The 17,867-nt window shown below is 41.5% G+C and overlaps 1 protein-coding gene across 3 annotated transcripts in view; it reads right to left on the reverse strand.

The window, feature by feature from the left end:
- Nucleotides 1–13,929, reverse strand: part of LOC109966254 (alpha-1,6-mannosylglycoprotein 6-beta-N-acetylglucosaminyltransferase B-like) — a 133,555-nt gene extending 119,626 nt beyond the window's left edge. For all 3 annotated transcript variants that reach the window (XM_020610968.1, XM_020610967.1, XM_020610966.1), the window contains exons 1-2: nt 13,336–13,929; nt 8,884–8,996 (exon numbers count right to left, since the gene is read on the reverse strand). In XM_020610968.1, coding sequence (XP_020466624.1) covers nt 8,884–8,996; nt 13,336–13,403 — 181 coding nt within the window. In that variant the 5' untranslated portion in view covers nt 13,404–13,929. The remainder of the gene's footprint in view (nt 1–8,883; nt 8,997–13,335) is intronic.
- Between the last annotated feature and the right edge of the window lie 3,938 nt (nt 13,930–17,867).

A 17,867-nucleotide genomic window follows, 5' to 3' on the forward strand; every position in this document is an offset into this window, starting at 1 on the left:
TCTTTGACTTTCTACAACTTTCTCCCATCTCCCGACTGCATCTCTGGAGCTCAGCCACAGTCATCTTTGGGTTCTTCTGTACCTCTCTCACCAAGGCTCTTCTCCCCTGATAGCTCAGTTTGGCCGGACGGCCCGCTCTAGGAAGGGTTCTGGTCGTCCCAAACGTCTTCCATTTAAGGATTATGGAGGCCACTGTGCTCTTAGGAATCTTAAGTGCAGCAGAAATTTTTTTGTAACCTTGGCCATATCTGTGCCTTGCCACAATTCTGTCTGTGAGCTCTTCAGGCAGTTCCTTTGACCTCATGATTCTCATTTGCTCTGACATGCACTGTGAGCTGTAGGGTCTTATATAGACAGGTGTGTGGCTTTTCTAATCACGTCCAATCAGTATAATCAAACACAGCTGGACTCAAATGAAGGTGTAGAACCATCTCAGGGATGATCAGAAGAAATGGACAGCACCTAAGTTAAATATATGAGTGTCACAGCAAAGGGTCTGAATACTTATGACCATGTGATATGTGTTTTTTTTTTAATAAATCTGCAAAAATGTCAAAAATTCTGTGTTTTTCTGTCAATATGGGGTGCTGTGTGTACATTAATGAGGAAAAAAATGAACTTAAATGATTTTAGCATATGGCTGCAATATAATAAAAAGTGAAAAATTTAAGAGGGTCTGAATACTTTCCGTACCCACTGTATATATTTAAAAAAAAAAGGACCTTGTCAACTTGTGTTCCGGATGGATTTTGTTGTCAACATACTGTATTATGACTGATTAGCCATAGATGACAGCTATTACAACAGACTTTGTCAACACAGGATGTACAAGTTCAACAATGACATCAAATATCAGTAATAAATGGGGATTTTTAGATATAGAAAAACGAACAGTAAAAGATTACTGTTGGCTATAATGTTAGGTATTTTTAGTCAGAAATTGGATAGATACTTTATGTATTAGAAATGTTAGTTAGACTGTTAAATGCTTAGGCATGCTTATGAGTTTCTACAGGGTACATCTGGTCAAGGATAACTAGAGAGAAGAGTTGATGACTGTCTGCAGACAGGGTGTTTAATATTATTATTACGACGTGTAGAACTGTAGCCTTAGGCATAATATGTTCTCATGTTTAAGTCACGACATGTACTAGAGGTCGTGAGAATGTTTTTAGCTACACACCACTTAATCAACAGACACACACACATGCACATTGATTTGCTTCATGTTTTGACTACTGCTATGGCCAGCTGCAAGGCTGGCAACAGAGACGTCTCGGTTGACGTTTCTGTGTAGTATGGGGCTAGCCCAAACGAGGTGATATAATGTATAGGCCTGGTGGGCTCAGGGTCTTTCATCTTACATCTGCCTGCGAGCAGTTTGGAGGTGCAAGATACCTGAGCGTGTAATGTTAATTTTACCTGTGATCCTTTGAATAAATCAGCACTGTTACTTGGAGTGTCTCGTCTCTCAGAGTTGGCAATGGTAACAAGAACCATAGTCCTGCAATAACCAGTATCAAAATGGCAGACTTGGCAGACTTTTATCAAAATCAGAATCTGCTTTATTGGCCAGGTGTGTTGGAAACATGAGGAATTTGACTCTGGTACATTGGCTCTCAATGTGCGTGTACATATCCGCATGCAAGGGGCAAGTAAACAGTAAACCAGTATAAGACTAGTATAACATAATAAACAGTATAAACAGGGAGTAAACAATGCAGATAGACAAAGGAATGTTCATTGTGAAATGAGATAAATAGGAATAAATCCTTAAAAAAAGTACTTAAAAAATATTGTATAATCTGTACAATGTATATTTACAGGTATTGCACTGAGGGTTATTGTCCAGTCATACTGTCATATTCAAGTGTTCATCAGAGGGACAGCCCACAGGAAGAAACTGTCCCTGTGCCTGGTTGTCTTGGCATACGGTGACCTGTAACGCCGTCCAGAGGGGAGGCGTTTGAAGAGATCCCGGGTGTGAGGTCCTTCAGCTGGTCCAACACCAGGACTTCATAACTATAGATGTCAGGGCGACAGGTTTGTAGTCGTTCAGTCCACTGATGGAGGTTTCCTGGGGACTGGAATGATGGAGCGTTTGAAGCAGTAGGGGACTTCACACAACTCCAGTGACCTGTTGAAGATTAGTGTGAAGATGGGGGCCAGCTAATCAGCGCATACTTTCAGGCAGGAGGGGGTCACGCCATCTGGGCCTGGTGCCTTTCTGATCTTTTGTCTTTTAAAGAGGCCATGCACATCCTTTTCACAGATCGTTAGAGGGGGGGGCTGGAGGGAAGGGTGGTGATTGTCGGGGAGCAGCTGCTGGGTCTGAGGTGGGGAGGGTGAGGGGGGAGTGTTTGTCAAATCTGCAGTAGAACACATTCAGGTCGTCTGCTAGTTGACGGTCCTCCACAGCAGGCGGGGGATGGTTTCCTATAGCCAGTGATGCTTTTTAGGCTCCCCGACAGACAAGGGATCGTTGGCTGAAACCTGAGCTTTCAGCTTGTCAGAGTAGCTCCTCTTTGCTGCTCTGATCTTCCTTGTCAGTGTGTTACTGGCCTGGCTGCACAGAGTCCTGTCCCCACTTCTGTAAGCCTCCTCTTTGGCACGACGAAGCTGCTTGAATCTGACTGTAAACCAGGGCTTGATGTTGTTGTTGTTGTTGTTGTATGTGCTGAAGGTCTTTTTGGGGACACACACACATCCTCACAAAAGCTGATGTAAGATGTCACAGTGTCAATGAGTCCATTCAGGTCTGTAGCTGCAGTCTCAAATATGCTCCAGTCTGTGCAGTCAAAGCAGGCCTGTAGCTCTGACTTAGCATCCTCAGTCCAGCTCTTCACTGTTTTGACTACAGGCTTTGCAGCTTTAAGTTTCTGCCTGTAGGATGGAATAAGATGGACAATACAGTGATCTGAGTGTCTGAGAACTGCGCAGGGGACAGAGCGATAGGCGTCTTTTATTGATGTGTAGCAGTGGTCCAGTGTGATTTTGTCCCTGGTGGGACAGGTGACATGCTGTCTGTATTTGGGCAGTTCGTGGGTGAGATTTGCTCTGTTAAAGTCCCGTAGAACAACGAGTGGAGACTCGGGGTGTTCTAGCTCCAGGCTAGTTATCAGTTCTGCCAGGAGCCGTAGCGCGCTAGCGTTACCCTGTGGTGTTATGTACACTCCCATTAGCATTGAAACGGGGAGAGTAAAAGGGTTTGCAGTTGATAACAAGAGTCTCTAGGTCTGTGGTACATGTCCTCTGTAGCACTGTGGCATCTGTGCACCAACCTTCATTTATGTAGAAGCAGATTCCACCTCCTCTCGTTTTCCCGGACAACTCCTTTACGCGATCCGCTCTGTACACCTGGAAGCCCAGTACTTGCATCGCGCTGTCCGCGATGGAAATCGCTGAGCCAGGTCTCTGTGAAACACAAAGCAGCAGAGCGTGCAAAGTCAAAGTTAGTCCTGTTGGCGAGAAGAATTTCATCCATCTTGTTGAATAGGGAGCGGAGATTTGCTAGGTGGATAGATGGGAGTGGAGTCCGGGTCCTTCTCTGGCGTAGCCTCACCTACAGTAGGTGCCCGCTCATTTGCCACGCCGGCGATTCTTTCAGATTCCGGAGATTGCAGCTGGGCCTCCAATCAGAATGTCCATACAGTATTCTTCATTCACAAAAATTGGAGAAAGGTAGTTGGGTGTGAGGTTTCTGATATTTAACAGTTCTTCTCTGGTAAAAGTAATCTGGGATGAGCCGCAAAAGACCAAGAAAACAACGAAAAACAACAAAACACAAGAGTAACCAAAGCTGCCATCGTCAGCGCCATCTTAGCTCTATATCGAATAAAACTACTGCAGATACTGTAAATATGTCCGACTCTTTAGTTTACAAAGTCACCTTCGTAAAACTTTGGGGAAAAAAAAATAACTAAATCCGATGGTTATGAGCAGTAAATGTGATCAAAGAAGTGATTATTCTGTATAAATTAAACTACAGGTTTTTATTTGTGGTTGACATAGCATTTATTAAGAAGAACACCAGGTTTTTAAACCAGTCGGGTACAGAAAAATCACATTTCTAGAGAAAACATGGATGGATTGTAACTTAAGGTAGCACTAGCATGATTCACCAAATCAATCCACTCCGCTCCGCCCAGCACTCCCTCTCCCTGCTCCAATAATAATCTCTGCACTGCTGCCAGTGCTGTTCAATGAGTCTGTACCACAGGAAGATTCAACAGCACCTCTCCACATTAAGACAACTTCTGAAACATTTCTACAACTAACATATTTTTGGGGGAAAAAAAAAAAAAAAGAGTTTCATACTGTAGCTTTTAGGTCATGCATATCAAAATGATGCATTAGTGATATATTTGACGCCAATGTTATAATTGAGTCCGAGTCACCAAAGAATAATCAGCTGAGTCCCCATTACCCGAGTCATCAAGATCTACATTAAACATAACTTACACCATTACTTTTCTAACAACCGTCATTATGGCCAGTGAAATCATCAGTTGCCGACTTAAAATATTACTTGAGATAAACACGGTTAATCATCAAAGTTGTAGCTAAAATCCCGGCACTTGTGAGTTGAAATTTTGAATATAAAAACCAATCACGGCTGAGCCCAAGCTGCTCCCTGACCAGAAATGAGGTATTTCTTGGCAGCTGTCAAACGGTCACAAACATTGGTTATAATAAAAACCTAATCCTGCCCGGGGTGTGCAAAAAACACAGATGACTAGCAAAGTGTAATGACTCCAGGGCAAATATAAATGACTGCACTGTTAAAGTCACTAGTGAATTAAGTAGCTCGATTTTGCCAGTCTATGTGAAAAGACCAACACACAAAGACTCTGAGAAAATATAAATGTGCATTTCTATACTTCTATACTCTTGAAATGTCATGTATTTAATGACACACAGGAGTGAAACTGTGTGTGTGTGTGTGTGTGTGTGTGTGTGTGTGTGTGTGCGTCTCTGCAGGTGGTGAGTAGAGGCTTAATGAAAGGGCCAGTTGTTTTGTGGGGCTCATTTGCAGAGACCAGATGGATCGGTCTCTCAGTCCCTCTGGTCTCAATCTTGTCCACATTGCTGCTGTCGCCCCATTTAACAGCCAATTTCCTACCAGCTCATCACAAACACACACACACCCACCCATAAAGGAAGAAAGCAGCAAAAACAGTATGAGATAACAGACTACAAAGACAAGCATAAAGGGAGAAAGGAGGGTGAAACAGTGGGACATACACACCAACCAATCTATCCAGGCACATTGCAGATGTAGAGATATGGGTATAATCTGTGCATAAAAGCATTTAAAATACATAAAAGGATACACACAAACACATTTGTTTAGTCTTCGTAGAGACTGTACATCGACAGATGTTCATTTCCTGGAGAATTACCATAACTTTAACCATAACCACTACTTGCCCTATTCTTAACCTAAACCTTAACATTAAACCAAGTATTATCTCTAAAATTCAACAATTTACAAGTGAGGAGGCCGGGTCCCTACAATGCAAGTGCGCAAACAGGTGTTAGTCCCCACAGTGTTAGTAATACCAGGACACACAGAAAATAAACTCATAAGAGGAAGCACAGCTGGACACTATACACTTTTTAATGAGCTTACTTCAGATGTCTACCCAGGGTGCAATGCAGTTTGCGGTTGATTAATCAGGTATTAATCAAGTACTTTTTACTACATATACACACTAATCCTAATTTATCACACCAACACAATCTTAATTTATCACAAACAAAGGAATCCCAAATGACACCCCACCCTTCTATGCCATTATCTCTCTCTCTCTCACACTGTACTTATTTTTAATATCCTTCTGTATCTCGGCATTAAGTTAGGGAGGCTAATTTCTGCTTCCACTGCTTCGTCTTTCTCTCTGGCAGATAACAGCACACACCAACATTTGGCTGGTTCACACTTACACTAACCTTTGGTCTGTCATTCGCTCATATTCACCCAGACATGGCATGCTTCAAATACTGCAAAGCATGCACACACATGCTGCATGTGCACGCAGGACACAAGAGTTCTTATTTCCACTCTGGCAGTAGTGAGAAGTGGTTGGCCTCAACAAAATGACCTCTGACTTTTAATCTTCACACTTTGTCCAGAAGGAGTTTACAGTGGCACTCTTTTTTTTTTTTTTTTTTTTTGCCAAGCCGCTGGCCGTCAGGCTCTGGGTCATGTGATATCACCAGATGGGCAATGTGTTAATGACATTTCACTGGTGAGATATGACTTTGTTCATAGACATGCCGCGGTGTCTGTGCAATACAAGTACAGCCAACAATGTTGTGCGGAAATATGGAAACTAGGGGTGTGATGATACACTTGGCTCATGAGACAAGACAATACATGATAGTGGGTTCATGAGAAAGAGGCAAGACGACATTTTAACACAACTTTCATGAAATCTTCAATGACAACATATATGACTGGAAAAACAGTCTTATTTGACTGAAAGTCACAAAATGCAAAACACTGCAGGTGCATTTTTAAATGTTTTAACTAATCATCTTGTAATGAATGTCACTTCAGTTCCACTTAGAGTACGAATTATCATATGCAGTAAAAGACAACAATATGCAAGCACCGTAAAAGGTTTTGCCACAAACTCGACTGACTGGCTTCTCTCCTGTATGATTTCACAAGTCTCTTCAGACGGTGTAACTGTGCACAAACTATGCATGAGCTTCTGACTGCACTGTGTTAACCAATCACGTACAACTAGGACATGGAAGCCCACGGGAAAATACTCATTAATTTACCTTGTTAGCGTAAGCGTTAACCGCTATTCACTGTTGAATTTGGGCCACAGGTAACTTAGCACAGTGACACACCATGAATTTTCATTAGTACTGGATGTTAAACTGTGTTTTTTTTTTTTTATCTATCACTGGCTACATTAGCAGCATGGCTAACGAAAACACAACGGAAACTCGTGGGCTGTAAATGTGAATGAAGCCACTCGCCTTAACTCATCAAAATGTGGCTGTATTTTAGACACCTACAACACTCCCCCTCCCGATCAATGCAGCCCCTTGCATTAACATACAGCAGGGTGCTACATTTTTACCAGACTGCTGATATCATGAAACAGCTTTTACTTCGACAAGAAACATCATCACCCTTTAATATCACACCCCTAATGGAAACCCGTGATAAGGATCATATTTATCTCACAGTCATGTCTGTGGACAAATGACCACACTAACAGACAATGCGCTAGTTCCCCATCATGTCCAATATACCTGCTTGTTCTGTCGAGGACTGATTAGCACTAGTTTGTCTCAGTTTTCACTTCTTAATGAAGACATAACATTCTTTCATATACTGGTATGAACAGTCTCATTAGGTCAGGTACAACCAGTAGCTAATGTGAAAGGGCTTTCAGATAGGACACGGTTTGTGCTGCGCTTGGCACGGGGGTTGGGCGCACATGCGCAAATTGCACAAGTGTTGGGCGCCAGTTGCTAGGCAACCTAAAAAGCTTTCCAGGAGGTGGTTAGCAGACACTAACTAGCTTTTCGACAGCGGACTTGGATGCATGATGTACTTTATCTATCTACATGTTAGCAAAACGCTCTGGCTTTAGTTGGATTGATGAGGAGGAGGAGACGAGCTACAGCAAAGAAGAAGAGGCTGTGGTTCTGCCAAAATCAGCTTCTCCTCCATTTTCTTTGTGACTTGTCAGGTTCTCTGCAATTGGATGCGTCAAGATGTCACAGAGCGCAGTGCCCATGTTGAACTTTTTTTTTTAACTTCAGTGCAGTGCATGTTTCATAACAACTGTAACCATTACATTTAATTTAACAGTAGTCTTTGTCTTTTTACAGCACAACAAAGTAGGAAATAAGAACAGTAATTACAAAGCCTACTTAATGAAGAAGTTCAAACATGAAGAAAAATAGCCTACACAAAAAACTCAGCACCAAAGTGACCTGCTCTGTAGACGGACCTGGTGAAGGATACAGCCGCACAGAGGATGGATCAAAAAAGCATCGCAGACAGAACGTGATCTGCCACATGTGGTGGAAATTATTACACAGAATCTATTGCAGGGACATGTAAAATGCATTACAGACTGGATTGCCTATCATTCTTCTCAAGTCATCAAAAATAGCACATGAAAAAAGTGGAGTGATTTTTGTCAGTCTATGAACATGAAGTGGATTTATTATTATGTAAATTGTGCACAGTCTGTTGTTTTGCCTCACTGTAAAGTACTGTCTGCTAATAAACACCATTTAACCAAACATATACAGTATATTCACATACAGTATATTTAGAAATATACTGCATGTTTCGCACACAGCTTTGGAATATACAGTTTGTGACAAAGCAAGAACAGAGCTGCCATCTCAATGCAGACAGAAACCCACAGATATAATATTATCTTCCCACCCTGCTGTCATTGCTCAGAATCAGACCAATAATTTCCAAGCTACTGGCTGGCCCCTCTATCTCAGTCCCAGCCCACCATATCCATTCTGTTTTATTAGTATGTTGATTTATCTCTCACCACTTGACGGCAACCACAGAAAAACCAGCTTTTCAGCTGAAGGTTATATGAATGATATTCAATGGTCATACTGGTTCTGCTATGGCATTTACATTTCCATTATGTTTTCTTTGCCTCATCCTGATATTCCAGGCCATTTTATATGTGGTTTCTAGAGGTGGCGGCGGTGCAGATTTGACAAAGTGGCACATGGCAGTAAAGCACCAGCAGGACTGTGGAGAGTTATAGCATCGTAATATGCAGTGCCACTGCAGAAATTCAAGTCAGTGAAGGAATGGTTTACACACAAACACACATGCTCTGTCACACACACACTGTACACAGCACACAACGGTACCTTCTGTGCGGATGGTGAAGGGGGAGTCCCCCAGTCTCTTGGCTGAGAATTGCCCCCCCAGAGAGGTCATTAGAAAGCACAGGCTGAAGAAGCCAATTCCCACCACGAATATCCTGCAACACAAGGGGAGGAGAGAGGGAACAGAGGAGAGGGGAGTTGAGACAGATAGACATATTTATGGGGAAGGACAGGTAAATAGATGTTTTGGGTGAGTAGTTGAGAAATAAAAAAAAGGAGTAGATGAAGGCGAAAGGTGTGACAACTGCAAAGGAGGCTTTGCAAGATGGAGAAAAGGCAGACAAAAAAGATCGAGGGAAAATAGAAATGCAAACACAGGAAGAGGATGGAAAATGTGGAGGTGGGAGGAAGAGGCGAGCAATGAAGAGACGGTCAAGAAATTGCACGCAGCACTTCCAGGAGCTGGAGCAGTGAGTAAATAGAACAATGATAACGTAGAAAAGTTGAAACTGAAGCCAAAGAGCACTTGAAACATTTTCGAATGTTCATGTTATTGCTTGGCAGTTGTCCTAGATGCATGCCAAAATAAGAGCGAGCAGTTTGTCCCTGAGTGCAGGCAAAATAGATGTGATTATTTGTGTAATATCAGAAGTGGACAGGAAGGAAAAGCAAGAAGAGGACAGAGAAGAGCCAAAAACATCAAACCATTTAAGGTGAATGTACAGTAAATTGTGAATACAGCTAAAATGCCAAGTCAGCCGTCTGAATACACAACCTGGTCTCCCTCAGCCCTCTGTCCACACAAAACCTACTGTGGGTCACAACAAATGACCAGGTGATTCAGGCTTCAGTGTGAGTTACTGTCTCCCTGAGATATCAAATACATCTTCATTCACAGGCCAGTTCTCTAATCATTGCTTTGCTTTTTACAAAATTTCTTGGCAGGAGACATGATCTCAGGTGATCATATTCTAAGTACATCAAGAATAGCAGTTCATATCTACAGTGCACACCTGGCTTTGTACTAAACTTCTGCTTTATTCTACTCCATGGCACAGATCTGACATAGGAAACATTACCAAACCCCAGATGGGAAAATTCAGCCATGAGAGAATCAGATCTTTGACTTTAAAGAGCTGAAAATGATCTCTTTTGTATTTGTGTAAATCCTGTCCTAGTTAAGCTACTGTCTTCAGTGTAAATGGATCAAAGGTTATCTTCATATGCCAAGACTCTGGGGAACTAGAGAGGCAAAGCTGTCTGTGATTCTCATCCACTGGACAAAACCAAGTGACCTCCATGACTAACAAGTCAAGGCCTACTTTCAAAATGTCTGCTGCACTGCTGCTAACTCCCACAAGAGAAAGGCCTTGGAACATCTTGTAGCAGCAGTGTAGTACAAAGGCGGGGTTATATGACAGTAAAAGACTAACGATTCAGCACTTTCCTCAATCATGTAAATTAGCTGGACAAACACATTGCAATTTTTCAAAAATATTTACAAACCATCTCTAGCATATGAAGAATGCATCTCAAGCAAAAGCAGCAATGTACTAAAACACCCACTTATGTAATCTAATTATCACAATTCACTTCATAATTTAGGCCCAACCTCACACAGGTAAACTTTAAAACTTTCATGCTCTGCATCCAAGGTTGGAAAACTAAATCTCACAATATCAAAGGGAGGAATTATTCATAACTCCAAAGCCAGGCAAGAGCTGTTTGCTCGAATGCACAGCCCAGTGTGAAATCTGACAACACTTCCTGGAATGGTAAGTAGCTCCAGTCACAGGCAGGCAAAGTTCTGAGCAAAAGCTTTTAATGCTGACGAGGCCTCCTATCAACGGCGAGGATGGCCACTCAAAAGAACATTTGCTAAGATGATCTGATTGACCCAAAGGGATCAAGTTAAATAATCTGTTAAGTATAAAGCATTATGCATTATGGTTTGGCATGTGCCCAGGTCATAAGACACCCAGACAGCTTCAAGGATGAACACAGGGTTAGAGCCTCTTTGAGAGGAAGTGTTTTGCTCTTGCATACCACAAAAACAAATTGACACTGAATAATCATCAAAGCTCAAGTAACGGGTTACATCTAGTGTAATAACAGCTATATGACCAATAAATCATTTTATCTTTGTTTTGCATACATTTTGTGAGCAAAGCAATCAGAGCTGGACTCTGAGATCTTGAATCCCAGGACTGACTACACTTGAAAGTAGACAAACAATTTGTACATGAAAACATACTGAAATTAGACATCCCTTTTCTGATTATCATCTTGATTTGCTGGTGGGGGAAGGAGATTATTAAACACTTTAATGTGATGTTCACTGTGATCAGCAGGATTACAGTACAAGGTTTCAAAGCCAAGTGGCATCATGTTAACGCCATTCTCTCTCCTCATGGATCCATGTCTCACTTTAGTATGCAAATAATCACACTCTCCTCAGGCCCTCCTCCTCCGAGCTCAAAACAGTGACCGAAAACTGAAACTGGAAACTACTGATACTAGTTTAATTCAGCACTGAGCATTAGACTAAGGTTTGTAATGTGAACGCAGCCCAAGTGGAAGCTGAAAAATCAGAACCAATGACCTGATTTAGAGCAACTGTTCATGCATTTCATCAGGCCCATTACAGTATTTCATTCCCATCTTCAGTGCCTTGTATTATTACAGTAAGAAAACCTGCCCAATTGCCCAGTGACAGGCTTCAAAAGATAAGGGGTTACAGAGAGGACATGAACCAAAATGGGCTGATTTTTTTTACTGCTAACCATCAAAATTTCTAATCCACTCTGTTTCTCTGTCTGTGATCTAATGATTAATAGTCCTGTGCATGTTTGTGTGCGTGCAAGACAGCGGAAAACGGTTGCAAGGCTTGTAAACAGCACAAACTATGGGAGGAAAAAAAGTGGAAATCTTCGGTTCCTGTGGGTGTACAGAGCTGGCCTACTGCTGTCCTAGGGCGATCATTCAGATGTTTTCCCAAGTGGTGTTAGGTGGCTGATATGAAAGGATTAGGCCTCGGTCCTGGCCTGCAAGACTTTAATTAACAGGCTTAAAGTAAATGCTCTGGTCCCTTTAATTGGATCAGACAGAGAAATCTGCTATCAGCTAATTGGCTTCCTCACACATATAGTCTTATCAGATTTTGCCTTTAGGTAGATGATTTTGAAGCAAGAAGAGTTGTGCAAAGTGTGAAGGAGCCATGGTGTAGGTGTTAGCTGTGGTTTTTTTCCAAGAAACCTTTCCAGGTGCCTGAACTAGCGTCAATTCTGGGAACAATTGGGATTTCACAGCACTTATACATTGACTGCACTTTGACTTGCAAATTTCACATTAACTAAAGTATGGCAAGTAGCATTTTTGGTTATTAACACTTTCAGCTCTTGCCAGTACAAAAATGAACAAAAATGAATGAACTGACAATTTGGTTGTCCTGGTGCCCCAGAAGATGCAGTGTTTCAAATCTGGTCAGGCAACTCTCATCTTCCCCAGATTTAGTTTTTTTTTTTTTTTGGTCTTTTCTGCCATCCATAGTAAGATGACTGAAAACCAAGCTCTACTCTAGACAGAGCTTCATTTTGAAATCAATGCAGATCATCTGTGACAAGCCCCTATTATCTGTGTTGTCGAGGCTAGAATGTGTCTGAATAAACACTGCACTGAGTGGACACTCACAGGCACAAGTTTACAAAAGGCTGCTGCACCATTGCTCCAGCACCACAAGAATAATTATTTGGACACTCCAGCTACAATATTACCAGATGGTAGGTGTGTACAGTAAAAGGTCACGGGTAGTAACCACCCTTAGATCTTGTACTACACTTAGTCACTGCTCTCCGACTCCCAGACTTTACACACACACACATTTTTATATATATATGGAAATACATGAATTGAGTTAATGATTTAAAGCCTCCCATTAGTCTAAAGCAATCCTGGCAAATAAGAGAAAGCAGGCTGCCACAGCATGGCACAATGAGCTGTGAAGTACCAACTGTTTATAATGTGTAATAATGTCCTGTACATCTTCCTATACAAAGCCCAACCACACAGTAAGAGCATAATTGAGCTCTCCACGATGCAAGGAACTAAGTTAAAGCTCTGCCTACTGGAGGTACAAGCTAATTTATAAGGGATATTCCATGATTTATTATTGTGTGCCGCGCCTTCATCCACAGGAACCTAAATTTAATTCGTCTGCATGAGGAACACCTGGCGTGTGTACGCAAAACATTCTGGTTAGACATCATGCACACAATGCGTGCATTTTCTAGAGGCTATACAATTCAGTGTTGCCATAGCTCAGAGTAAAAACTTTCTATTCACTTTCGAGACATTTGATTGATAAATTAATGGCCAAACACACAGACGTAGACAGTGACAAACACCAACATTTAGCTTACTCATTACTAACAACTGCTGCTCGAGACTGAAGGGAAACTGGGTACAGAATAAGGTCGTCAGCTCTTTGTCGCTTACCTGAACGGTTTGAACGTCAGTAGACATCTTCTGACCATTATTTTACCGTCGGTGCTGCTTGTAATCATTTTCCAAAACGGGCGACCCCTGACATTGCTGTTAACCTCCCAACATAGAACTTGAGGTGAGCAAACATTTTTATCTGCGTCCCATCCAGCGGTCCACAGTCACAGTCAACTCGGCTGTTTGAAACAAAAACGGCACCCCTAAAAAAAATACTTCTTAACCACTCCAGTAGAAATGATAGAAAGTTTCATTCAGCAAGTCTTCTCTTCCGTGTCTTAAATTGTCACTTAAAGCGCCATTCCGTCGACAGGTAAACAGTGTGAATCTGGGGTGAAGTCGCTGCACGTTGTGTCGACCGTCGGAGTCATATCTGACGTCTGCTCTTGACAAAAATGGCGCTGTTGGCAATTGTGTGGGTAAAAGTGTGTGTCATTTGAAATCTGCGTTTTCTCCGTGGAGGATTTCACGGAGATGAGAGCTCGCTTCACGGACAGTTCAACTTCACAAGGAAACCAGCAGGAGTGTGACAAGTCAGCCGTAATACCTCGTACTCATGCACTTCTCAAGAGGCAAGTTACCGGTAGTGAGGTGACGGACGTCCGCTTATTATTTCAGAATAATAGCTTCGCTCATGAGTGAATAGTTTTATTAATGGCTTGTGGCAAAGTAAAATAATAATCAGTGTTGGGGAGTAGTGAACTACATGTAGGCTAATTAATTTAACTGCATTTGTAGTAGCGTCCTGGTAATTAAACTATATTACTTTTTAGGCGTTTTTCGTGTAGTTAACTTCTGAAACTACAAAAAAAAAAAAAAAATAGATTTTTTTTTTATTGCAACAGCATTTTACTATGGTGCATGTGTTTTACAAAGCTGACATGGACATTTTCAGTGCCAAACAGAATCCTGTTGGATAAGAACTTTGAGATACTGTAAGATGTGTCATATAAACAAGAGATGCTGCTCTGACAAGTACAAAGATAGGCCCATTATTCAGACCAGTGTTCAAGCTGTTCATGTTGTCTAAAAGGTGCAAGTTGAAGACAGTTTCATTTGTTTAGATTGTACAAGGCAGATGTTAAAAAACTGACAACATTTTGGTCTGTACAACCTTCCTCAGGCAAAACCCCAAATCAAATTTTTTGTCTCAAAAGACTTTACAAATAATATGTATGTTTCATCATTAATATCATTAGCCCCTAACCGGACAAGCATCAATATGGTAAATGGACTGCACTTATATAGCACTTTTCTACCATACTTGAGCAAAGCACATTACAGTTTCACCCATCCACCCATCCACACACAGATGGCAGAGCTGCCATGCAAGGCGCTGGCCTGGCCACCCGAAGCAACTTGGGGTTCAGTGCCCTTCCCAAGGACACTTCAACATGTGGACTGGGAAGAATGGGAATCGAATCACCAACCCTGTGATCAGCGGTCAACCTGCTCTACCCCTGAGCCACAAATATAGTCAGTTATAATCACTTAATGTTCAAAACTTAACATAAACCTCAAAACCTCCTCAGACCTCAGGGGGAAAACGTCCAAAATGTACTTGTACTGTGACAATAAAAGTGTGGAAATAAGTTACTTTCTGTGTTATGGATGGGATGCTGACTATAATTGTTCCTTGTTTCTACCATAGCTTGTTTAATGTTATTATGCTGAAAACAGTTTTTAATATCTTAAATTTATAGTCTATTTTATATTTACTCTGTATAATCTATAAGCTAAACCATATAGACCCCTTTGTGCAAACACAGTTTTTTTTAATATGGTAAGCAAATTAGCATTACTTCCTGTATCATTGTAGCTTCCTTTAGCCAACTTCACGGTGGTCCAGCGGCACAATAACGGGCAGATCCAGATGGTCTGAAGCTTCAGCAGTAGCATTCATCTCTGTTTGGCGCCATCCATAGCTGTTAAGGTGGAGTTGCTGCTGTGAAGACAAGGCACTCAAAAACTCAACTTTCATTGCCCCTCAGTGGACAGTGAATGTGACCGGGATACAGCAGCGGCACCCAGCGGCAGAGAGTGTTACTGCAGCCACAGTAGCCACAGCAGCAATAATGGTAGTAGTAGACGTAATTTTAATGGTATTAAAGCTTTTAGAAAACAGAATTTACAGATAAGGATGTAGTGCCGATGGCTACAGTGTAATATTGAGCTTTAGGACAACAGGAAACCACACCTCCAGCACTACCCACCCCCCACTCCCACTAAGCCTACCCTAACATTATGGCACTACTACAGTGAGAATGAGCTTTTAACAAAAGTGAGAGAGAACCCAGGTAAAACTCTATCACCTTATTTGTTCGGTTAAATGATTTGCAGTCAGTTGTGACACAGACTACACAATCTTTGTGACCAGCAGAGCATTTGAGCAGAAATGGAGGCAGAAAAAAAAGGTCTGCAGGGGGGACCAGACTGAAGATGACGGTAAAATCTCAAACTCCCTTCATGCATCACTTGTCCTGATACATGTGGATTTGACTGACAGTCCACTGCCCACACAGGCTCTCCCTCTCTGCGGGTTGTGGGAAGAGTTCTGCTATCTCTGTGGAAAGCCACTTGATAAACACTGGATTTTTACACCTTCTGTGAATGTGTGTGTGTATATAGAATCCATTTTGGTCCACGCAAATACATAATCATTCATCACAGGTACACAGTAGTAGAAATCACTGAAGTCTCAAAAGTATTCTTTCAGATGCAGAGAATAAACACGCACAGCTTCACCTCCAACAAAGCAAATATAGACATTATCCCTGGTTGACTTTTGAATAAACCATTTAGAAAGGGTAACACTATCTATAGGATAGATACATTTTAAAAGTGGGGAGAACTACAGTACCCTCTGCAGTGGTGAATTGTATCACGTCAGTGGAAGAACCAAATAGGTATGAAGTCAAATTCTAAAGAGTGGAGAAAGTATTACAGGAGCCATCACAGCTATAACATGTAGTTTTTGGTGGTCTGGTCTTCCTTCTCAGTTGGTTTCTTTTCTTCTACAGCACTTGTCACTGTCCTTAATGAGCTGTCTACCTTGAAAGAGCGTCTAGCCTTAGGCTGAGCTAACCAGCATCTGTAAAGCCACCACAGGCACAGAAGAAGTGATCTGTACCACAAAACAAAAGACACGCTTACTGTTCAGTGTATTACCTCAGGTTGTGTGTTGCACAATCAGTGTTATTGGACTTTCTTTCTGAATTGCGTTCTTGTTGCCATTGTTGTTCTTTATAAATTTCCTTCCCACTAAGTTTACTGATAGAGATGTACTGATGATTATAAAGCTAGCTCCAGGAAGGTAGAGTGTAATATGTCCTAAACAAACATCATTTAACATAGCTTTACAGTAGACTACTGTATCGGGTACTTTGCCAATGTCCGATATACCATACCCACTGTTTCCTGCTGGTCTATACACCTTGCAGATCATCATACTCTAACTAAACTAATCAGCTATAGATTTGGTTTGTGATCTATAATCAATATGGCAGTCTGCCAAATGTGGTCAAAACATTTTAGCAACCGAAAACCCGTCACTAACCCAAGATATAATTTTGTACCTCACAGGCCATATAAAATGGTAGGAATCAATAATTAATCACATGATCCACTTGTATGTGCTCACTGTGACTACTGTATGCTTTCCAAATAATACAGTAAAAATGAATTAATTTAAATAATATTTTCTAAATAGGAATATAATTTTAAATGATGGTCATACAAATTTCTAAATTCCATAACATCATATATTTCAAGCAGTACACAATTATAACAGTAATAAGGGAGCTGTAAGACCCTCACACTCTAAGACAAACACATTCACAAAAAGACAGAGCAAGTGAAATATTGATCCTGAGACAAAGTTTCTAACATATGGTATGCTTAAAACATTTTCTTACAAGATTAATGGCTAAACTGGGAGAGAAGCACAATCCATAGATCTACAGGGACAAAGGGAGGAGAGCGCACAAGGACATTTGTTTCAGCTGTTTCACAGGAACGTCTTTTATCTGGCTCACAAAGTTGTTATCAGATTTTACCCACAACAAACTCTGTGTGATACGAAGGCGGAGAAATGACTTTGAAAATAACAGTGCAGAAACACACCAGCATCAGACCATTAGGTCACTAACCTGTGTCTACCTCTCTACCTCCTTGGGGTTTGGTCAAGTTACTAGGCATGGCTGGCAGGGGCTGAGCATAACTGCCAACTGTGTCACCGGCATTTAGCCTGGGTTCAGCTACCTTTCTTCCTGCCAGTCTGTTTTCTTGCTCACGCTGTAGCTTACCAGCCACTCTCTGCCCAAGAGCTTTCAGAAAGTTTGCTTACCTATTAGAGCCTACGTTTTCCTGGAAGTCTTTGTGTCTCTGTGTTTTGGTTTGTGGACTACTGATGCATTAAATAGACAGATATATAAACATAAGTAAACTGATAAATTGCTACTAATTAAAATCTTTCAAAAGCAGTGCAGCCTAGGAAGTAATGGTATCTTTTGGCTGAAAGAAATGACATA

The sequence above is a fragment of the Monopterus albus genome, unplaced genomic scaffold (genome assembly GCF_001952655.1).
Source record: "Monopterus albus unplaced genomic scaffold, M_albus_1.0 scaffold108.1, whole genome shotgun sequence".
Lineage (NCBI taxonomy): Eukaryota > Metazoa > Chordata > Actinopteri > Synbranchiformes > Synbranchidae > Monopterus > Monopterus albus.